This window comes from Hoplias malabaricus, chromosome 2, assembly GCF_029633855.1.
Source record: "Hoplias malabaricus isolate fHopMal1 chromosome 2, fHopMal1.hap1, whole genome shotgun sequence".
Classification (NCBI taxonomy): domain Eukaryota; kingdom Metazoa; phylum Chordata; class Actinopteri; order Characiformes; family Erythrinidae; genus Hoplias; species Hoplias malabaricus.
Window position 1 is genome coordinate 14,562,660 of NC_089801.1, and position 24,940 is coordinate 14,587,599.

Genomic DNA, 24,940 nt, shown 5'->3' on the forward strand with positions numbered 1-24,940 from the left:
AATAATGAGAAAATTGAGGAAATATTCATATCTATTTCCAGATACTGACCCTGAAAGTCACTCAGACACTTGACACTGTTCCATGGTGCTTCATGTGAGCAATGATTTACACCAGTGACACTGTAGATCCTTGTTATATGTTATTATCATTATAGTGAAATAGTTCTTAGTACATTTTCTTTTATAGGAATAGTGTGGCTTTTGCCTTAAAGCAACACTCTGTAGTATTTTTACATTTAAAATTACAGCTTCAAAATCATTATGATGCTTCCCTGAGCTGTAATGGGGAGAATAGAGCCTCTTTTGTTGCTATTCTAACATTTGGAGGAGGGTAGGAAACAACTCTGTCTGTGAGGAGTTGGTGTCTTCTCCCCGTGTCCGCGTGGGTTTCCTCCGGGTGCTCTGGTTTCCTCCCACAGTCCAAAAACACACGTTGGTAGGTGGATTGGTGACTCCAAAGTGTCCGTAGGTGTGAGTGAATGTGTGAGTGTGTGTTGCCCTGTGAAGGACTGGCGCCCCCTCCAGGGTGTATTCCCACCTTGCGCCCAATGATTCCAGGTAGGCTCTGGACCCACCGTGACCCTGAACTGGATAAGCGCTTACAGATAATGAATGGTTTTTGTTTTTGTTTATTTATTTTTATTTTAAAATCGTGTATACACCTCTACACTGTGAATATATTTTCAAGCATATGTTATAGGCCATCATAAATTAATGTTTCAGGCATTTATTTCCTGTCCTCAGTGTGGCAGAGGTTAGGTTATAAGAACCTGTGCGTGCACACATGCACTGTGCTTTTACCTTCATCTTTATCTGGGGAAACTATCTCTGGGGCATAGTTGAGCTTGAGTCTCTTCAGTCACTATCACACTTCACTCATGAGTTCACACACGTCGGTTTCTGACCACTCCCTGAAACCACTCCCTGACGCCTGAAATCTTTCTCGTGTCAGAACTGTGGCTGATCACTGGATTAGGAACACCTACCTTGTATCTCCACTCATTGAGCACAGGAGCACTTTGTGGTTCTACAATTACAGATTAGTCCCTCTGTTTCTGTGCATAATTATTTTCCCTATTTCACCCTGCTCAATGGTCAGGACCACCACAGAGCAGGTTTGAATTGGGTGGTGGATTCTCAGCTCTGCAGTGACAGTGATGTGGTGTTAGTGTATTTACAGTTAGAAGATTTAGCAGACGCTCATATCCAGAGCAAATTACAAAAGTGCTAAGTGTTCAGACAGAATGTGGATCCTACCTAGGACAAGCAGACTAGAGTCCAAACTCGCCTTGAGCTCAGTCACTACCAGAACAAGAGCCAGTGCTGATACCTAGAAAGAACAAAATGTAGTATAAGTGCTAAACACAGCTTCTAGTCAGTGTAAATACAAGGCAGGTGAATCTAATCCAAGCATATAATGTGAAGTATGTGTAGTACACTATTGGGACCCAGACATTGAAATAGTTACTTCCTTGAAATAGGAAGCAAGACAATTTGCTGCTCCATGTATATATGTTTATAACATTACAGCAGCTGTGTTTGGCCAATTAAACTGATTGATGATGTTTCTGATTTCATCTCCCAGCCATGAAGTCCTCCTCCGTCCTCCTGGCCACGCTGCTGTGGTACCTAGCGCCAAGTCCGCTTTGGGCAGCTAAGATCATTGTGGTCCCTCCCATCATGTTCGAAAGCCATCTGTACATCTTCAAGACCCTGGCATCAGCCTTGCATGCTGAGGGTCACGACACAGTGTTCCTGGTCTCGGAAGGCCGCGAGGTCCCACCGTCTACTCACTATCGGCTCCAGAGGTACCCAGGCATCTTCAACAGCTCGTCAGCTGACGACTTCCTTCAGTCTAAGGTGCGCAACATATTCTCTGGGCGACTGACGCCTCTGGAGCTCTTTGACATACTGGACCACTACTCGCAGAACTGCGATAGCGTAGTGGGCAGTGCCAAGGTCATGGAGCAGCTAAAGCAGGAACGTTTCGACTTGCTTCTCGTGGACCCCAACGAAATGTGCGGCTTCGTCATCGCCCACATCCTGGGTGTGCAGTACGCCGTCTTCAGCACCGGACTCTGGTACCCTGCTGAGGTGGGAGCCCCAGCTCCTCTGTCCTACGTGCCCGAGTTCAACTCTCTGCTCACAGACCGAATGACCCTGACACAGCGCCTGGCCAACACTGCCGTCTACTTGGTGTCCCGCTTCGGCGTGCAGTTCCTCGTGCTGCCCAAATACGACCGCATCATGAGGAAGTATGACGTGCGGCCTCCCGTCTCCATGCACGATCTGGTGCAGGGCAGTCGCCTCTGGATGCTGTGCACAGACATGGCGCTGGAGTTCCCACGGCCAACTTTGCCACATGTCGTCTATGTAGGGGGGATCCTCACCAAGCCCCCAAGTCCTCTGCCACAGGTAAGACTGCTGTAGGCTGCTAAAGCTTTGGATACACTACACTACTTTTAAATCAGGGTAGAATATAAACAGACTGTAAATACCCCCTGTGAACATGTAAAAATATCTTTGGCTCGTGGATTGGAGAATGTGTTCAAAACGGTCTAGTGGGAGCTGGAGATTATTAGAATATGCTATGTTCCACATTAAATGTTTCAGAAACATTAGTGGTACCAGTAATGCACTCCAAAGTGCTACATTATTTAAGGTGGAATCGAGAATTAGTATTAAGGCCTGTTCTGTGGCCCAATGTGTTGTTTCTCTTACAGGTAACATTGGTTATTTGGGGACATGTGCAACTAGCACTATGTAATGTTTTACCGTTTAATCCGTCCTCCACTTTAGAGCTCCACTGCACATGTTTATCTGCGTCAGAGTCTGCAGACGAGCCAACTGCACAGACTTGGCAGATTCAGAGCAGATAGTTTCTGTTACAGGTAATACTGGTTATTTAGGAACATATTCATCTGGCATGATGTAATACCCATTATAGTGTTTTCACACAGCTCATTGCAAAATTAATAATTTCTTCTTGCTTGCCATTTTCAAACTGTTTAAATTTTAGGTTAAAGTAAAACTTATTTGTACACTTAATATGCACTGAACCAAGGCTTGTGCTCAAAATGGCACATTCATGTATTCATTTTCTGTAAGAGCTTATCCAGTTCAGGGTTGCGGTGGGTCCAGGGCCTACCCGGAATCACTGTGCACAAGGCGGGAACACACCCTGTAGGGGATGCCAGTCTTTTGCAGGGCGACACACATTTTCACATTCACTCACACCCAGGGACAATTTTGAGTCGCCAATCCACCTACCAATGTGTGTTTTTGGACTGTGGGAGGAAACCATAGCAACCAGAGGAAACCCACTCAGACACAAGGAGAACACACCAAACTCCACGCAGACAGTTAACTCAGAGCGGGACTTGAAACCCACAGCCTCCAGGACCCTGGAGCTGCAAAAACTACCTGCTGTGTCGCCCCAAAATGGAACAATCAACCTCAGTTGTTGATATTAATGTGTTGGTGTCTGAACTTTTTTTTTGTTTGCTATCAGTGCATCGCTTAATAAACACAGGTAAAAGTTGATAGCAATATTGGGGGAAAAAAAAAACAAACAAGCCCCAAGCAAACTGTAAGAAGCTGGGTGAAGAGCCATGTTTAAGGTCAATAAGACTTTCTTAAGAAGCCAAACCGCAGTTTGGCTCCAGTTCTCATTGCCATTTTAGTAAATGCTTCCTCTGTGTTGGTGTGGGGGTCTGTCTGGCTCTTGTCCTTCCACCCGCCCCTCCATTTTAATGCTATTGATAGACGTCATTGTGTAACGTCACATGTCAGTGCAGGGGTCCACTGACGCAGCAACTGCTCCTTGACTGGGCAGGAATACAACACATCTCAGACTTCATCTGATACTGGACCAAATGTCAAATAGCCAACCCACACCCATAAAACATAGGACACCATTTCTATTCAACTACACACTGTTTTATCACAATTCAAGTTAGAATTTCACATTACACAGTGTTTGATGTTCAAACATAACTGAAAATATTTTAAAATCTATAAATATTCACTACATAAACCAATGTGTGTGTGTCATGCCATATCCTCTGGCCGACCCTTGTCATTGAGTGCTGTGAGATTAGGCTCATGTGCAGCTACTCCAGAATGCCCCAATGTATATTTATTTTCCTCTATGGAGGTTTTATAAACCCAGTTTCATGACTGACCCCAGCCTGAGCGTAAACTTTTAGTTATGGTGTGCTTTAGGGACATTTTGAAATTCAATAATTCAATAAACGTGATCTGCCACTGTCATATTGTGTAAAAAATCAATAATCTTTGGTTCCTGCTCAGATTGGCTCTAAAAGATCACAAAGGAAGTCCTTATCAATGTGAGTGAGTGATTGCACAGGCAGCGAGTAGAATAGGAGTGGGGGGGTTCTTAGCGATGGCTTGCAGTTTTGGAATACCAATCGCCCAAAGAAGCTCATTGTGTGCCATTATGGTGTGTGTGTGTGTAGACACGAGTTGTGTGTGAGTAAATGTGCCCATTGTAGAATGTATTTGGAAGACAGTGAGACTAGTGTGAGGGGACGGATTGTCCGTGCCAGGCCAATGCAGACCATTCTGCTGCAGCTGGACTCCCTCATGCTGCTAGGAAGCGGCACTAACACAAAACCCCTACTGATTCTGCTCATTCTTAGGGCACACTAACACACTAGCGCTAACGCTCTGTGAACTGGTGCTAATGTGCTAAACGGAAGCTCTCTCTTCTACTTTAGAAAGGCCACCACACTGTAGAAACATTTAAAATCCCAGAAAACCCACACTTCAACAATGCTAACTTACCTGGTACGGCCTTGCTAATGCTAGTCAGATACTTGTGAATGCTATTATGTCAGCACACCATCAGCCAGCTTTTACAATGTCGGACAAAGATTCCCTCACTTCTCCCACAATATAATGCTCTGAAGAACAGATAAGTATTCCATTTACAACATGGCAATGCTAGCATTGTCAATGCTAATTCTGACAATGGCTATTTAAGGAAAAAGGCCATTGATAATTTCAGCTGAGCAAAGCATAAACACTGGTACGAGCAGTAACCCATTATTTATACTGAGAAAAGCCATGTAAACCTTGCTCATTTGGGTCCTGTAGTGTGCTGGCATCAAATACAGTAATGTAAAATTTCCAATGGCTTTTAAATGTAGACGTAAACAACCTCATTGGTTCAAGTGCTTTGTGCAAATGTTTATTCATAAAAGTATGAAGTATTCTCTTTTGTTAGCTTTCTTAGAAATTAGATATAATAAACATAGCATGAAATATTATTGGTATCTGCTTGTATACTTTGGATGTGCTGACTTATTCAAATAAACGAATGCTAGGATGAGATAGTCAAATGAAATCTCACACTCATAGAACCCAGTGCGGTGGGACCATCCTAAATACAACCCAGCTTTATTCTAAGCATTAGAATAAAATAAGTATTACTATTATTACTTATAAATTTCAAGGGTGATTTAAAGAGTAGGCTTCAAGTAGGTCCAAGTCATAGGACGAACCATGGCAGGATGTGTATGCGTGGTGGGGGGTGTAGAAAGGCATTAAATTAACCTATGTTATCTGTAAAATCATGCAACTATTTTTAATTAGCTCAGCATTTAACAACTTTGATTTTTAGGTTCATGCCTGTGTAATATATTAATAATGCATCAATGAAATAAAGGCAGGTAAAGTCAAACTGATTTGCATTTATTTGCATTTGCTGTCATTAAGCTGTTGTCAGTCAGCTGTGGTTGGAAGTAGTCCGCCTAATGAATGATGAAGGTTGTAGGCCAAATGGCTGCAGTGAGAAGGCAGGACATAAACAGATGTTACAAAAAATCCCAGACATTTTGCATAATTCATAAAGTCCAACTGAGCACATTTTTTTAAAACTCAAAGGGGACATGTCAAGGCTAAAGAGGATGTATGGTCACCCTATTTACTTTTTCATAATCCTTACACCATAGGCTTCTCATTCAAATGGACCAACTATTTAAGCTACAATGCATAGACTATAAGCTGAAAACACCGTACTTTATAGGAAACAGCCCCGAACAGTGCAGTTGAAATGGTTAACAATCTTGATTGCGTACGAGAACTGTAGGTTCTGAACTTCACAGTGGAAAAGATGTTTTAACTATTGTGGATCAAAGGCCAGTTCTCCATTGTTCCTTTGTGTCTGTGTGGGACGTGAGGAGGAGCTCAAGTGCTGGCCTGACATTGAGGGTGAACAAGGTTGAGAGAGGGGGAGAGAGGTCATAGCTTCAACTGGACATTGGTCATTGAAACTGATGTACAGTGCAGGACTTTAAAATATTTTATGACTGTTATAATAACAAAATATCAAATAATAAATCTGTCTCTTAAAATCTGTTACTCCGACCTCAGTTCTTGTTCAGTTAGGAGCAATTACATGCTGCATGTGACTGACTTTACTGTATTTATTACTTTTTAAATCTGTTTATTTTGGTAAAACAGGTATAACCCATGGCCTTTCATGATTTATAGCACCTCAAAATGCAGATGCATGTAAAACATTGTTGCTCAATTATTAATTAATTTTAAAATTACTGTTAATCAAGTATGCATTCAATTTGACCAATGCAGAAGTCTATGGATGCAATACCTTTATTTTTTGTAAAGTTGTATTTGTTGTTATGTTGGCAAGGGCGTGCATGAATTTTGGAGGCTTCTGTGGAGTTAACATCATCAGTCATTCTCCAGAATCTCATACAATGCCTTTAATGATGCTTATTATAATTAAGATTACTTTTTAAAACAGGAGATATTATCGTAGAATGTCTTAAATGATTGTGTATGTGAATCTAAATTAAATTTTGTGTGTGTAGGAGTTTGAGGCCTGGGTGAAGGACACGGATGAGCATGGCTTTGTGGTGGTGTCGTTTGGTGCTGGAGTGAAATATCTCTCTGAAGATATTGCACACAAGCTGGCTGGAGCCTTGAGTCGTCTGCCTCAAAGAGTGATCTGGAGGTACGTTTACTAAGTCTGCTGTGATATTTTTCAGCTCATCAATTTAATGGTGGGTGATATGACCCTAAAATTATATCACGATAATTCTGAATGTTTTGGTGATAACGATATTATTGGCGACATGAAAAAACACTGGAAATAATTTTACTCATTATTTTCAGCAACAAAATAAATGTGAATTATATTAAATTAAAAGTAGATTTACGATATGGCACTGCTCTAATGTTTAATACAATTTAATTTAAAACAATTTAAAACCAAAGTAGAGTAGGTTCTTCAGCGTAAAACAGGAACACACCCCGTTTGTGTGTTTCTGGGGCTGTGTTTGGCTTTGTGTTATTTATGTTACTCCGATGTTCACAAACTCGGCAGGATGCCTCGGAACACGTATTATATCTCACAGAGAGTAGAGGACTGCTGAATTTGTCTTGTTTCATGTAAATGTGTGTCTTTGCCTTAAATATTGTAAAGGGAAGTGGTGGGGAGACATTTTGTGGCATTAGTGTGTTTTTAAAACTCCATATAGCTGCACACAGCCTCCTTAAACTTCACCTGGTTTACTGTAACCATTTGCGTTGAATGGTTTAAATAAGTAATTGTAATACAGTAAAATCGACAAAATGTTCTTGGTCTTTTGTTTTTTGGTGGTAGATCGTTTAGTATTTATTTTTAAATAAAATTAACAAGAAAAACACTGATGCTGGTGTTATACATTATGAACAAAACTTTGTGTTCCTTTTTCATTTCTGCATTTATTAGTTCTGCCCTCATATTTTCTGTACAACACAATCACATAAAAACCACATGTAAACAAAGACATTGATATGAAGCACCAAAGCTTCTGCAGACCTTCCAATGAAAAGGGTATATATTTTAGGCCTTCCTGTTTTTGAAATGCCAGAAACACCTCTGTGACAATGGCTAATGGCAGTCCGGTTTACCTAGTTTTCTTGTTTTTATATGGTGACAGCCACTCTGATCTGCCATTTATTTTGAGAAAGTTCAGTCAATGCAAATCTACCTACAAATGCTACAAATACTACAGGCGTCCTGTGGCAGAATAACAATACTCTACCTCTACATATAAAACTATTCCTGTCCAAAAAGGGCTTAGGAAAAGCTGCTAATTTTCTGAAACATTGTTTACTTCCACCATTCTCTAGTAAAGTCCCCCATCACTAGCTGTCCTCTGATGTGACTTTTCAAACGAGTGGCCACACAGGACGTAAACCCAGCTTAGTTCTACCCTGAGAGTGTAATACATGTCATGTTGCTTGGTGATGGGTCAGAGATGGTCCCCACTGTCCCTTTTCTCTCGGTAAAACAGTTCCACCCGGATGGCGTGGCGTTATTGTTGTTGTTTGAGCGCATTGGTCATGGCTTTTGCTAATGAGACTGTGCTTAGACGCCTCAGGGACAGTCTTACAGCACAGTCCCCACCAGAATGACTGCATTTATATATATATACACATGCACACACACATTTTTACATCAACAGACCTTTTAACCCCCTCCCCAAAACATTGTCCTATTGTTTAAAATCAGCATAAAGTAGTAAGCTGTAAAATGAATATATTTTAGTGATGAACTCATTTTAAGTAAAAGAGGGGGGGAAAGTCAGCCGTTTAATATCTACATTCCAAGTGTTTTTAAAAGTGGATTAGATCTTGATTTTTTAAAATTATTATTATTATTAGCTTCTTGTGCGTGTTCAAATGTTTCATTTTGAACAAATAAAGAAGTATATATATATATATATATTTGCAGTGAAACTACGTTATATTGATTGTTCACGTATACACTAGTAATAAATGTTAAAATATTTATAAAATATTATATTATTATAATTAAGCCTACTATCTACATTCTAGTGTTTGAAAATATGCAGGGTGTCCCAAAAAGTAAGGAGACAGAATTTAAAGTAAATGTCCATATAAAAATGGTGATTTTTAGACACTTGATGTAAGGGAACAGCAAACCTGTTGGCCAAGGTTCCCCCACAGCTTATTTCTAAAATTTGATCACCATTTTGATTAGAAGGTTTTTTCCTATATTTTCTGTCTCCTTACTATTGGAACGCAACATCTTAAATAGTAATAAGAAATCACTAATATTTAAGTTATTTTTAGAATGAATTAAATATAAAAGAAATACAATGAAGATTTCAGAACAATGACACTTCTCTGCCCTTCCCCTCCCAGTGACTTCAGCCCAGTCTCCTGGTGAATGTAGAATGTCATTACTTTCTGCACCGGTGCACAATGTTTGTGTGTTCCTGTGGGTTTTTTTTTTTTCTTCTTCTCTTCTCTCTCTTTCTCCTTCATTTCATGCTAGGACACACTTCTCAGAATTTCTCAGAGGACACACATGCTTGTACCCAACAGCTGTCATGAATGAATGAATAAATAGGCAGCCACACAACCAATTAATTTAGTGGCATATTGAAAGATTTGATGTGATTATGGAGTTAACTTTGACATCTGACAAGATAAGACTTTTATGCTTGAATCTATTGTCTAGTCTAATATTGCTGTTGGTATATTTCTGTTTCTAACCTGATTCCAGCGGTCCAAGACATGTTTAATGTCCAAAGTACGGTGTTTTTTGTTAAGGTGGGGGAGTCAATTTTACAAACAACAGTATGTCTTAGTGTCATAAACAACATAAACTTTTCCTAGATTACTCAACAACTCAAGCAAACGACTGTTCTGACCCCATTCAATCTTGTCGTTTCCATTCAGTCATATGGATGGACTATATTTTGATAAAGACAGAAGCCTCAAGTGAGTTGTTGGTTACTTTTTGACACAACCGTCTTTGTGGAGATGTAAAGTGAGCATTCACCCACATTGCTCGCGAACAACTCAACACAGCTCTTGTTTATGTCAATGAAAGGGACGTTACAGCTATTCAGATCACATGGATAAGGAAAAGGAAGCAAAACACCCTACAGAGCTGCTTTTGTTTCTACTGTGAGGACAGTTGATCAAGGTGGTCCTTTGTTGCTTTGTAGGTCACACAAGGACAATTTAGTGATTCAAATAATTTTTACCCTAGTGCTCATGTTCTTCTCAATACTTCCAGAGGTTGTTTGAGTAATTGGATTACAGTTTCTCCAAAACATATTCAGCTGTATTCACTACTGTACTTAGCCCTGTCTACGTATGTGTGGATCAGTCAGGACACACGTTAATGCCAGGGGTGAGACTCTGGTTTATTTGATATTGGAGTTCCATGGGAAGAATTTCATGTAGCTTAGCTGTAGAACAGGTTTTCCTTTTTTTTTCTTTTCTCTGAGAAGTATGGAGGGCCAACAGTTATATCACAAACACAAGTACATAAAGTCCAAACAAATGCTTTAACAGTTAAACAAATGCCTGAATAAATAGAGCCTTTACTGGTTTGCCAAACTGAACAATCCTCCTTTTGAATGAGGGTAGGAAGGCCCACTCAGTTAGCATACAGACACAGAAATGCAGAAATAAATAAATGTACTGTAACAGTCTAATACATGGACACGCCCACTCAGGGAGGGTTTCCTTTGTTTTGGGCCAGTTTTCATATTTTGTGAATGTACAGTACAAAGTTTGGACAACTTCTCATTCAATGTTTTTTCTTAATTTTTTATTATTTTCTACATTGTAAATGAATATGGAAGACATTAAAACTATGAAGGAACACATGGAATTATTTAATAAAAAAGTGTTAAATGAACTAGAATTATATTATGAATTATAATTTAGTTTCTTCAAAGTAGCCACCTTTTTCTTTGATGACAGCTTTCCACACTCTCAGCTTTCTCTCAGTCAGCTTCATGAGGTCGTCACCTGGAATGGTTTTCAGTGAACAGCTGTGGCCTTTTCCAGAGTTAATTTGTAGAACTGCTTGCCTTCTTAATGTGTTGAGACCGTAACTTGTGCAGAGGTAGGGGCTGGTATACAGTTCTGTAGAGTGAATATTCATTGGTGGAGTAGGACTAATGTGAAGATGTGTCCAATCTTTTGACTGGTTCTGTATATAAATATATAACTGAGTTGCAAATAAATGAATAAATGTGGAAATAAAGAAATGTATACATTTTTATTTGTTCACGTATGTCCTTTTCATGACACATTTATTCAGTTATTTAACTAAATTTATCTTATGTCACTTTTGGTCCTCCGTACAGAAGTACACCTACTGAAAGAAGCTAGAGTTTAAATTTTAGAATTTAAATGTTGCTTCTGCATGTGAGGACCTCCGTATTTAAATAATGAATACTGTAGTCAATTAGCACTACACCTACACCTAACCTTTACCACGGTAACCTTTACCCCCACGCCAACCATTGTTGGAACTTTTCTTCTGTTTGTACATCATTCAGATTATAAGGTGAAGACATGTTTTAAAGTTAGGATTAGGGTAGGCAAAGGCCCCACAAAATGAATGGATGTCTGTGTAATGGCATGTGTGTGTGCTCACAGCAGCTGCCTTGAATGAATCTTTCAGCTTTTAGTCGGGCCGATATTTGAAGTGTGTGAATTGTTCCTTTGAGTTCAGTAATGATGAATGTAAGCCTTGTGATGACTCCAAATATATGCAAGCTGGGAATCTCTCTCTCTCTCTCTCTCTCTCTCTCTCTCATGCAGCCAGCTTAATGGGAAATAACTAGAGTGTGAAGTAGGTTCCAGAGGACAAATCCTCTGCTGATTGGTAACAGTACAAATTACATGACTAATATCCCTTTTGTGTTTTCTGCAGGTTTTCTGGTGTCCCCCCCAGTAACCTTGGTAATAACACTAAACTAGTGGAGTGGATGCCTCAAAATGACCTCTTGGGTGAGTGTAGAGCCACACTGTCCTACACTAATCCTGTACACACACACACACGGTCACTGTGGCAATGTGTTCTGTCACTGTACACAAGCTTGGATAGTGTTTTGGACATGGACTTTGTCATCACTCACTTGGCGTCTGTGTGTGTGTGTGAGAGAGAGAGAATCTGAACACTTTCTCTCTAGTCTCCTGCACTGTCTGTTTTGGACAATATTTCTGTTGTACAAGAAGACACATAGTGGTCGTGTGTGTGTGTAAAACTCGCAGCCCATTTGTGTGTTGTATATTTCCCTCCACAGATGCATGTAATATTTTCAATTTGCAAAGTTTGGTGAATCACAATTACAGTATGAAGCAATACAAACATCTAACCCATGTTCATTAATAATCTCAGGCAAGCACAACCCATTAGCCATAATACTCAAGCACTCATCGATGTAACATTATATTCACCTACTACCATCGTACCAATCAAAAATTCTAATTGGAATCTAAACAAATTGGTTTTACCCAACATCGAATACTGATGTAATCTATTATACAGAACATCTGCATTACAACCTGCATTATATTGAGTCAAATCATTTATTTTTGGGACATTTTGCTTCATTTTAGTTTTGTTGATGTCGGGGGTCCAGAGTTGACTACCCCTGCATTAGAAAAATAATTCTATTCATTAAAAAGCCAGAACACAGCCTTGTAATTCTCATCGGGATCTGAGAACACACAGTAAATATAGCTTGGCTAGTTCTACAAAGGAGTGTATTGCAATAACGGTTAACAAAGCTATATGTTGCACAGTTCTTGTAGAAAGAGGGAGACAAAGGAGCTCAGGGTTAATTAGTGTCTGGGGCATATCCTGTTTCTGGAAGTCTATAGCGCATACATTACTCAAGCACGCACTTATTCACTGCAGTCATGCATTTCTATCACTGCATCTATCTCTCTCACTCTTTGTGTGTGTGTAAAATAAACAAAACCATATGTTTTTTTTTAAATATATATTTTTGATAGCTGTGATATAGAAGTTATAACCATCAATGAACCTAGAGGTAAATCTGTAAATTAAATTTCTCTGTATTAGGGCTGAGCAACTAATCAAAATCATTCAGAACGTCTAATGACATCATTTTGTTTATATCGATTATTTTTATTCTGTTCTGTCCCCACTGTGTGTTTATGTACTGTCCCTTTAAAACCACGCTACCAAGCTGTAGTCACGTGATTCTGCCCCTATCTTCCACATGGAAGTAGCCTAAACTCCGGGGCTGACCAAGTGACTTGAGCAGCTAGTACCAAGGAAAAACACAACGTCTGTTGTTTGGATGAGTTTTGCTTTGACTACAATTAACACGACACAACAAAAAGAAGTCAAATGAACTATGAGGGTCAAATGTAAAATTAATGGTAAAATTTACAGTTAATCATGATATTGATTTGTGCTCATATCGCCCAGCACTACTAATATTTTGCCTTATGAAACCATGCCTGTACCTCTCTGACCCACCTTGATTTTAATCTTTGTGATGATACAGAAACAGTGACTGTTTGTCAGTTAATACGTATAAATTTTGATCTAACCCAAGCCAAAACTCCAGAAAGCGGTTATAAAATAGCATTTTCAACAAGAAAACATAAATAGGAATATATTGTCTCTGTCCAAAGAAAAACGTGTTTATTTTATGTTTTCTATGCTGTTTACTACATCGTTTGAACACAGCAGCTGTAATGTGAACAGTTCCTGATGAACTGACCAATAGAAATGCTCCAAAATTACATACAATATTTTTACATTGACATCCATTAAATTTCTGAAGTATTTATTTATTTGATATATATTTATTTATTTTATATATATATATATATATATATATTTTTTTTTTAATGTATTTGTATTATGTAGTTACCACTTTTGGAGATTCAGGTTGCATTCATTTTGCACATTGACCTATATGTTAATATTGATCAGCATATCTTTTGTTGCTGGTTTGGCAGGTTTCAATGAACTTAAACTTATTTTTTACTAATTGCCTCAGGCAGTGAATGTTAGTAACCATTTTGTGTAAAAGAAGTCTAGAGACATGCTGCTGCAAATTCTAATGACCTTTGTGGTCTTTGTAGCATATATAATCCCCTGTACTTTGAAAAGAATCCAAAAGCCATTGACATGAGAGAGAAAGAAATGACAGAGTAGAAACAAATAGGCGAGTGTCACCTAAGAAAAATGCTGCAGTACTCCCTTGAAGTCCTGTTAAAACTTGAAAAGAGCAAAGTTTGTACTTTGATAGACACTGCTTCATCACCAGTTTTAGCATTAGTGGTTAATCATCAGCTAGGACAAATAAGCACACCCATATATCCTCCCAGGATGGATGCTTTCACAAGCTAACAGAGAGGCTGCTAACCTGGGCCAGGCATATTTTCCCACACAGGTTGAATGACAGCTCAGAGACAAAAAAATAAGTCAATCTGACACTTAATATTTACCAGCAGAAACACAGCTTACTGGGTACAATGCTTGTAATCTATTGGATGTAATATATGTTACTATATACACACACACACAGGCTACACCTTTATGTACATAACACCTGATACTAAGGTTTCACATAACTATCAGTATATGGGAATACTTTGGTGACTTTGTTTTAACTGGAATGTACAGATTTAATCACATCCCACTTCTAATGGAAGGCTATGCACTGATTTCTAGTTATTAGTTGTATATGCTTTGTACAATTGTTGTACTGATTTAGCACATTAAAGTAATTAAAATTACATTTTTAAAATCATTGTGATGTTCCACTGACTTGTAATAGTGAGAATAAAGCCTCTGTCGTTGCTAATCAGGGCTCAGAAACTGCATATGAAAATGTACATTTTAAAGGAGGGTCTCCTCCGCCTCTTTCAGAACAGTGCTGTAAAAATTACACTCTGCCACTGTAGAGGGGGCCAAGGAGATACCTTTCCCTGTACTGGGATAGAGAGAAACTCTATAGCACTGACACTTTATCGTTTGGTGTGAGGGTGTCTGAAAACATCAAGTTTAGTCTTTGCTCATGCAAACAGGGATATGACGTTGTAAAACAGTAAGTAGTGCAAAGTGCTGTGTTTAATGTACATTGTAAAAACTTTCTTGTAAATTTTACAGTAAAATACTGGCAGCAGAGTTCCCAGGCATTTACCGTATTTTTACAGGAACACTACTGTATTTCAAATTTACAGCGTATTACTGTAATTGAATAATACAATAATTTACTGTCAATACTGTGATTTACAATAAAATACTGTAGCAGACTTGCTGTAACTTTACAGCAATTTTTACAGTGTAGGAAAATGATTATATTTGGACTTGTGTTCATGTGAGACTGTTTATTTAAATAAGTTGCAGCCTACCAACTCTCCCCCACTTGAGGGTACCACCACAGTGGCAGCAAAAGATACCACCAGTTTTTCTGACAGTATACTGAGGATTCTAGTTGTAGTCTTTCAATTACTGACCCTGCATGAGTCTTTGCAAAATCCTGCATTGGGGCTAAAAACTGCTGTTGTCTCAGACATTGTTGCTGTTGTTTCAGACATTTTAAAAGTCTTTTAGGGTTAGAATAAGACGCATTTGAGAACACACACATACAAACACACACACTCTCACAGCTCTCCACAGGAAAGTGGAGCTTTCCCAGCGTGAGCGCCCCCTCGAGCGCAGTGTTTCTGGTAATGTGCGCTTTGCAGGTGGTGAATGTTGCCGTCCCCTAGGTCTGAAGGAATGCACAGTGATGTGTTAAAATTTATGAGATGATGATAGGTGTAGAATTTTGCTGCTGGAAGAAATTGATTGGGTAAATGACCAGATGGCAACCATTTAACAAGCAGATCTGCATATTCCATCCCACACAGCAATCAGATTTCAGTCAGAGATGCGTTTGACTAGAGGCTAAAACCTTATCAGGACATAATCCAGATACAAGTCACATAGACCCCCATAATGTGCTAGTATTAGAATGTTTACCTTACACAACTATGATATTTATACTGGTATATGCTTCCAATTTTCTAATATCTATACACATACTTTTCTGTTTCTCTCTTTTTTAGGACACAGAAACACCCGTGCGTTCCTGAGTCACGGAGGCCTGAACAGCATCTACGAGGCCATGTATCATGGCGTTCCCGTGGTGGGTGTTCCTCTGTTTGGAGACCATTACGACACCATGACACGTGTTCAAGCTAAAGGCATGGGCATCATGCTGGAGTGGAAAAGAATGAGCCAAGAGGATCTGTATACTGCCATGGTCAGCGTTATCACTGACAGCAGGTAACCCACTGAGCTAGGTTAATAATTAATGGCGGTGGGACTGGGGTAACTCGTGTTTAAAAAGAGGCCAGCTCCACTGAATGAATAAGAGAGTATTTGCACAAGAATTCCATTCACTGATACCAGCATAAAGGAGAATTAATAGCTCTGGAGAACACCTAGAGATTTTATCACTATAAATAAGATTCCCCTTACAGGTGTGGACTAACTCTAAATGCAAAAAAAAAAAACAAAAACTGGATTACAAGGGAAAATCCCTTTTTTCTTTGAATATCCTGTAGTGCATTTTAAATAGAAATCATTAGGTACAAAAACAACGGGACTGGTTCTACCAGATTGTTTAAAAATAACAGCAACCATGTCTCTTGTGTGGGGAAAAAATAAACAAATCAGAAGAGATAAGACAAATATTTAGTCTGTGTTCTCAGAGGATGTAGGAGTAATTTTCACACAGGAGTGAACAATTATAGAGGCAGACATGGTGCAATCCTAACAACTGTGTAGTGTGATAAAGAGATATGCTCTAACCAGTTTGTCCTGCGTATCACACTTCATATTTACCTCCCTCCCAATGATACAAGGACTACAATTATAACTACTTTATTGATGTTTTTTTTAATCTGTAGACAAAAATAATATAAATATTACCTTGTGTTGATCTTGCATTGAGTCTTTAATTTTACATTTAAATTTCCAATATTAAAAAATTTAGTCTTGAAAAGGGACAATGCGATTAATCACAGTAAATTACTTTTTTTAATTAAGCAACATCCCTAATGTATACACTGACCGATCACTGGATTAGGAACAAGTACCTTGTATCTACACGCATTTTATCAGTTCCACTGACCACACAGGAGCACTTTGTAGTTCTACAATTACAGTGTGTGTGGGTCACCTGTTGCTTTTACCCACCTTTCACCCCGCTCTTTAATGATCAGGACCCCCATGGGACCACCACAGTGCAGGCATGAAGCAGGTATTTGGGTGGTGGGTCGTTCTCAGCGCTGCAGTGACAATGACGTGGGGGTGATGTTGGTATGTGTTCCGCAAGTGTGAGTGGAATAGACACAGCAGTGTTGCTGGAGTTTTTAAACCCTGTGGCCGGTAAACAATTAGCCGTTGATTCAACGTTAAAATTTGTGTTGGTCGTCTTCTAGTCTTTCATCAATGGACACGGGACACTGTTAGCTGGATACTTTTAATTGGTGGACTATTCTCAGTCCAGCAGTGAGGATGACAGCTTTAAAAAGTATCTGATCCACTCACACCACCACCATGTCAGTGTCACTGCAGCACTGAGAATTATCCACCACCCAAATCATACCTGCTCGGTGGTGGTCCTGCTGCCCCGAATGGAATTCCATGGTTGGAGGTGTGTGGTGTTAATCGTTCCAGGCCAATGTAGGAGAGTGCCGATGTGATTTTGAGGCCACCTTGTGGTCAAAAAGGATACTTGCAAATAACATACTCTCAAGTAATACTGGTACGATCTTGATACACTCAGGGTTTGAATTACGATGGGGACTAAAACTTGAACCCCACCCCCAAAAAAAGGGTAAAATAAATAGTTTTTTTGTTTTGTTTTTTTAACATTAATATAAATGTACAATATCCATCCCTGGAACAATCTTGAAATACGATTTCAAACACCGCCACCCCAGACACTTAACACCTCTCCTCTGCCTGCCTCACGCTTATTATTGGTTGCGTCCTCATTAAGGTGTAAATAGCTATCTAGATAAAAAAAAAACACTTTATTGCCTCCAGTAAATCAGACGAGGACGTTAGGTTTGTTCAATTTTACCATTCCACCTTAAATGCTGCAGTGGCGACACAGGTTTCAGGCTGAATATGTGTTTTTTAGGCACTTTGAACGCTACTTCGTCGGCTTTTAAGGTGGAACAGATCATTGAAACAAGGCAGGTTTATTATTTTTTAATGTGGATTGTTTTTATTTTCTGCACAACATAAGCAGAAATGTATAAAACTCATCAAAAACTTAACATCTACCACAAGCTCAATGTAATGCATGCACAGTTTTAAGGTGGAATGGAACAATTGAACAAGAACCTGAAAACTTCGTAATCTGTTGGCTGTAGTAGTGAGGTATTAGTTGCTGCTTTGAGTAGTTCTACAGTAAACACAGATATTACTGCAGTGAATCAATACATTGATGTATAAACTTGAAGTACATGGCTGAGATACATTGGTTAAAACCCAAAAAACAAAACTTGTTTCACTTAATATGATCCACTAGAAGAGAATTAACTTTGGAGATTAACAATAGCAAAGCTTCTATATAAAGGCATTCCACCTCTCTCCTCTTAACATATCACATTGTAGATGCTGTATTGGTCCCAGTATGAATGGATAAGATGGGAACTAAAGCCTAAGCTACAGTGACTTTCAGTGGCATTATTCTCATTTATTCAGAGTTAAGTAACAGTTGGTTCCTGTGAAAGAGATTCTGTATAATATGAATATCATTTTCAGGGCAAGAAAACTTCTGACAGATTTTGATTATCGGGTGGTCTATGCCTTTAATGTTAGTCAGGTACAGGCCTACATTTTATATGGTAGTAACCAATAGCATTTTGATATTGTTGGTGACTCCTGACTACAAAGGTTGTTGTGTGGTATTTGACACATTAATGATAATTCTATTACACCAGCTACAAGCAAGACTCTGTAAGGACTGAAAGACTTGATTGAAGTATGCGCCTGCACTGTACTGGTTTCCCATTATGACCTGAAGAAAAAGTTGCCCCCCAATTGTCATTGTATAGTCGCAACCTGGGTACACTCCCTCCTCCTCCTCTTTCTCCTCCTTTTACATATCAACCCTTCTCTCTGTCTTCATTAGGTATCGTGAGAGAGCTCAGAAGCTGTCTGTGATCCACAAGGATCAGCCAGGTCATCCTGTAACCCGTGCTGTTTATTGGATCAGCTACATTCTGCGTCACCATGGTGCCGAGCACCTACGAGCTGCTGTCTACAGCGTCCCCACCTACCAGTACTTCCTATTGGACGTTTCTATGGTGATGGGTGCGGCCCTGCTGCTCATTTGCTTCTGCTTATACCGGATAGGCAGGTTCCTCCAGTCTAGGCTGAGGCTGGGTGCTGCTTCTGTGGAAAAGGCCAATGGGCACTGCCACAATGGCATTCCTAACGGCAAGCACAAACGGAACGGGCACGTAAAGAGCATGGACAAGAAGCTCAAATAAACAAACATGGCGCAGACACAGTCCATGCTAACGCCGCGTTAAAGAGGAGAAACTAACTACCCTGCCATGCAAAAGGAGGCCTACACAGGGAATAAACACACAAGGCCAGCACACAGCAGCAGACAAACAAACACCAACAACACACAGACGAAGCAAGCTGAAAGCCAAATCAGGCTGGAACCCACCCTGAAAATCACGGCTCCGGATACTTCCATCTGGATCGCGCTCCTTTTGTTTCCTACTGACCAATTTGCAATGGAGTGAACAGTTGACGTGTGATTCGGAATGTCTCCTCTTCTCCCTGACGCATTTGGCAAATTAACGTTTTTAACTACAACATGCCACGATGCCACAGAGCATCAGGCTTCTGTACATATTACAACTTTTTAAATCTATTTATTTTGTTGATAACTGAAACTAATTTTATTAGTTGGAAGTTTGTAACCCCAAGCTTAAGCTTTGTAGATTAGGTATTTAAATCATGGTAATCATACCTAGAAGAAGTGTTTGGAAGAATTAAGGGCTGTAATACTAGGCTTGATGTTAGTAATCATGCAGGAAACCTCTTATGCAAGCTTTTCTCAGTGAAATGCTGCTAATATGAGGCAAGGACCACTAGATGAAGCCCACTTGCCACGTTTTCCATTTAGTTTTTTTTTTTTTGTCTTGTTACTTAAAATAATTCAATTTTATTTTTATTAGTCAACAAAGTAACACATTTTCTCTTATTGCAATTCATTAATGATCAAAACCATCCCTTTAATATTGAGATTTTTTTTCTTTAAATTAAATTGGCAGGTGCTTAATTGATACATGTCTTTTTCCTAACATTAGTCTTATTTTTTTTTTCTTTTTCCCCTCTTCACCCACACACTCCACTCCATTCTGCCCCCAGGCATTTTGCATTTGCACGCTCGAACAAGACAACATAACTCGTAAAAAGTACTGAAATAAAGACCTTTTTTGCATGATTGTGCAAGCTTAAAAGGGTTGGTATCTTTCCCACAAACTCCCACAAATCTGTGGGACTAGATGTTAGGAGGAAATCTACTAGAAAAGGTAAGGCACTAGTTTGGTCCTGTAGATGGTTATTCCATGGAACAGTAATCATATTCGTTAAATCATTTTTGGAACAAAAAGGTGTCAAAAATATTTGTTTGTCAGACATTTTGTACAAGAATTACTTTTGTTTCCTTAAAGAAATGTTCAGTTAAATTGTTGCTAGGGGTGTGGTGGGTCAAAGTTGTCGAAGGCCTAGAATGAGGTGCCTTTTTGAACGTACACTCTCAGGAAAAATAGTTACTTTACAGGTGGAAAGTGTACATCCTTGATGTACATGTAAGTCCTTGAAATGAAATGAGGCATATGACATCAGAGCAGCTTAAAAATCTAGGTAAACGTGGAAAATACAGGTTTTCTGTAAAATTTCACTGTATTTTCTTACAAAATATATTTAAATTTTCTAAGCTTTACCTATATGTATATTCATGTTTACCTAACATTTAAACATATTTACCTATCCCTAACCCACCATCACCTAATACTTACATTAATTGTAAAAGTAAAAATCTGAATTGTTATAACAGCAGTAGTAGTATATATTCATAAATATTCAGTGAAATATCCTTCAGATTATAAACTAAAATCATAAAAATCTCTTACTGTGTCAAAAATAGCATTTCTGAAAGTCCTGAAGTTGTTGAAAATTAATTATAGGCAAAACACCACAGTTAAATCGTGAAAACAGCATTTATTAGTTAGTTCTGAAATGTTACTCTAACTAACCTAAAAGCTTTAAATATTTAGTTGCAGTAAAATGAGTTGAAGATAGATGTATTATGTGGTATATATGTATGTAGAGATGCAGATCTAGGTTTCTGTTCAACTTGGTCTTCAACTACCAGTGTATTGCACACATTGGTTGTTCTTCTACTCAAACACTGGTTAAGCCTGGCATGAAAATCATCAGTGTGCAGGACACATCTAATATAATAAATATATTGTTGGTAGGTGAAGGAGATTCTATTAGATAAACCTTAAAGTAGGCTTAAATATCCTCATAAACAACTTTGGGCATCCCTTGGCTGTCTTACCTGGTGTAAACGTGACTGGTCCTAATCTTGGTTGTAGGTAATCTGAAGTGTTATGCCTTCAGTTCAGCTCCTGAAGGCCTGAGCAGTAGAATTACCCACATACGTTTTCAGTTATAGTAACATTAATGCAATATGAACTTAACCTGTTTAGACTTCAGGACGTTTTTTTAGAGAACTGCGTCATCATCTTTAGAATTGCTCCAAATAACTGTTTTTGGCACCTTTTTAAATTTTTTTTTATTTTATTTTAATTGTCCACACTTTGCTCCAAACATCCTGAAAACATTCTGCTTTGAATATGTATTAAATGCTTTATAATAATTTGCTATAATGTGCTACACACTTTGGGAAATGTCTGGATGGTCACTGAGATAATTTATTACGTATGCAAATAAGTTTTAAACATTAAACATATAAAAAAAAAAAGTCTACATATAGCTTAAATTTAATTTAAAATCCAAACCTTCACCCACTCTTTTGTCATTTTATGGCAACTGTGGTTTTAAATATGAAAACAGTCATTTTAATTAATAAACAACTACAAAAAAAATCTTTAACTTGTGTATTAATAAGCAATGTTCACAATTGCTAACATTGAAATGACCTTTAAATTGTGTAAATCAAACTTCACACGTTCTTTGGAGACAATATTTTCCCAAAAACAGAGCACAACGAATGCAGCGACCAATATATTTTTTCGCTTGCCGTTTTCAAACTATATAAATTTCTGTTGTTGAATATAATTAAAATGGTCATTTTAGCTACTATGCAGCAGTTACCATAAAATTACAATTTTTAAATTACAATTATATGGTACACAAAAACTTTCTAAAGTTATTTTTACCTGTAATAAAAGACCCACATTTTTGTAGTCAGATATTACCATGACTGAGTTTTACAGCTAAAGGTTTGAGTTGCAATGATTGTTTTATGAGAACGAGCAAGTGTCTATGACGTCTTGCGTGCAGGTGTCAAATGCACTAAAAGCTCTCGTCTTTTTCGGATTAGAAAAGACGATTACTGACTGACACTTCAATCCTGTCATCGTACTGAAAACATTTTGAACAAATGTTTGTGGAAGAATAACCGAATCACTGTCACTCTCTCCATGAGCTTCAGGCATATTTCCAGCCAAGCACTGTTCATGACTGTCTATGTCCATACTTGAATACTGTACATGTAAAAATGGCTGTGAAATGGCTGGAAATGCCCCCATAGTTATGACTGGAGAGATGGTTGAACACAACTCATGCTTTTTTTTTTTTGTTAATGATTACAGTATTAATAGATGGTTAATATCAGAAGACAGAACTGTAGTTGCTTTAATGTAAACGTGTGTGTGTGTGTGTATGTGTGTGTGTGTGAGAGAGAGAGAGAGAGGTTGTGAGAATACATTTTTGCCGAGCCTGCTGTTTTCAGCCCAGTCTTAATACTGATGTGATATTTTAAAAAGTTACTATTGACTTCACTTCCTTCTGAGTCCTGTGTCTCTCTGTATTTCACAATCTTGATTTCATAGAGTTAGCTAATAGCTGCTTACATGTTTGTTTTTTTTTATTTCATAATGATTTAAATATTCAAGTGTCGTGTGTCCATGTTGTAATGTAAATATAAGCAAATGTAAGCAAAAGAACTAAAACAAAAATAAACATTAAATATTTTGTTTGCTTAATCTCTGCCTTGTGAAATGTCTTGTTGACATGTCTTTGTCAGGTCTGCATCACTGGGCAGCTCAACACACTTGGAGGAGATGATTTAACATAGAACAAATTCTGTTACTTCATTTAACAGATGTTTACACTGAAGCTTATCATGCCGTCTTAAACTCCAGCTACAGATGACTGTTGGGTGTCGGAGCTGGGAATGATATCGCACCCAAGTTGACCTTTCTCATTTAAACATTCAGAAAAACCTGTATTCTAGGTTTTCATTGTTAGCTTGTTCCCAGTTAGCACTGTTAGCAATAATAGTTTATAACAGCATATTATGAGATATTTTAAGCAACTAAACACAGCTGTCTACAAACAGCAGGTGGACTGTACACTGTGTAAGATAAATAAATAGAAACGATGATAAACTGTATGACACTACGTGTTTTACACACTGTTGATATGTGCGCAGCCATCTTGGATTGTCAGAGGGACAAATTCAGAATTCAAGTAGGAAATCTGACATGTGGGGCATTCTGGTAAAAGTATCCTACTTGGAACCTGGAAATTCCACCATCTGAGTTCAAATGGAATGCAGTATTAGTTTGGAAAGAAGAGGTCAACCCCTACAGTCCACTGCTTTTGATTACAGGCCAGTGGATCAATGACCAGTTCATCATAGGTACACTATGTGAATGCTCTTAGGCCCTGTCCACACAGATGCAGATATTTTTCATAATGGCCTGCCGTCCACATAAATGTCATTTTAGGTCACTGAAAATTGAGGTTTTTGGAAACACACTCCAAGGTGAGGTATCAGTTTAAGAACTTCTATGGCCCCCTACTGGACTGGCATCATAATGCAACCATTTTCATAGTTGTCTGTACAGGCATATTAAAAAAAATATGTGGACAGGTCCTTAAAGTGATAGTAGTTGACCATCCAAAACATGTCTCCAGCTGAATTGTTACATGGTATGGAACCGAATACTTGTTTTAGTTCCTGCTCGCTTCATGTTCCAAGCGAGCTGAGTAGGGACTAAAGATGATGTGTAAACTTTTCAGAGTGCTGACTAGCCACAGATGCATGTTACTCATGATGAAATGCAGACATCCAGCACAACTAGGCATTTGTAAAATCTCCATGCTACAGATCATGTGTCTTTATCCGAAACTCGACAGGGGGTGATCTTTTGAAAACTTTCAAATGCTCTTTGGATCAGTGGCTGCAACAAGGAACAAAAAAAAACTGGAACACAATGTTGTGTTCAGTCCCTAAGCCTGTGGTTCCTGTAGGAGATTGGGATTTGTGACATCACCTGCTACATTGAGTGGAGTCAGTGTAACGGTAAACAAAGCAAGAAGTAAAAAGCGAGCATAGCCGAGTAGAGTAGATACCATGCCATGGACAAGTGACGTTAGAGCCTGAATTTTATCTGCACATCTGCTTGTTCTTATAGAAATGGAGGGCTATCCTGCCCACTCAAGAGAGATCAAGGCCAGTTGTTCCACAGATGACAGCATCAAAATTTTAGTTGCTACAACGACTTTAGTTGGAAAGTCCTTTGCCTTGGTACTTTTCAAATGACTGTTTTGATGCGTATGTGTATTGAGTTCTGCAATGTTAGCTGCCTTAGCCTCATATCTGCAGTGCAAGACTAAAGAAATAAATGTAAATTACCAAGCCTCTTAAAAAAACACTTCAAAAGGTAATGGGGGATTATCTTAAAGAAATTAGGTAAGTGAAGGATTGGGCTTTGCAGGTGGTAAACTGCTGGGGGAGCAGGGTGGGTCTGTAGAAAAAAGGAATTCACCTGCACACCAGGACAGGTATCAGATGAT

At 38.7% G+C, this 24,940-nt stretch overlaps 1 protein-coding gene across 2 annotated transcripts in view; it reads left to right on the forward strand.

Moving 5' to 3' along the window:
- The window catches only part of ugt8 (UDP glycosyltransferase 8), a 38,325-nt gene extending 15,215 nt beyond the window's left edge, over positions 1 to 23,110 (forward strand). For both annotated transcript variants that reach the window (XM_066649139.1, XM_066649149.1), the window contains exons 2-6: positions 1,586 to 2,415; positions 6,858 to 7,000; positions 11,741 to 11,817; positions 15,910 to 16,129; positions 18,996 to 23,110. In XM_066649139.1, coding sequence (XP_066505236.1) covers positions 1,588 to 2,415; positions 6,858 to 7,000; positions 11,741 to 11,817; positions 15,910 to 16,129; positions 18,996 to 19,356 — 1,629 coding nt within the window. In that variant the 5' untranslated portion in view covers positions 1,586 to 1,587 and the 3' untranslated portion in view covers positions 19,357 to 23,110. The remainder of the gene's footprint in view (positions 1 to 1,585; positions 2,416 to 6,857; positions 7,001 to 11,740; positions 11,818 to 15,909; positions 16,130 to 18,995) is intronic.
- The last annotated feature ends 1,830 nt before the right edge of the window (positions 23,111 to 24,940 follow it).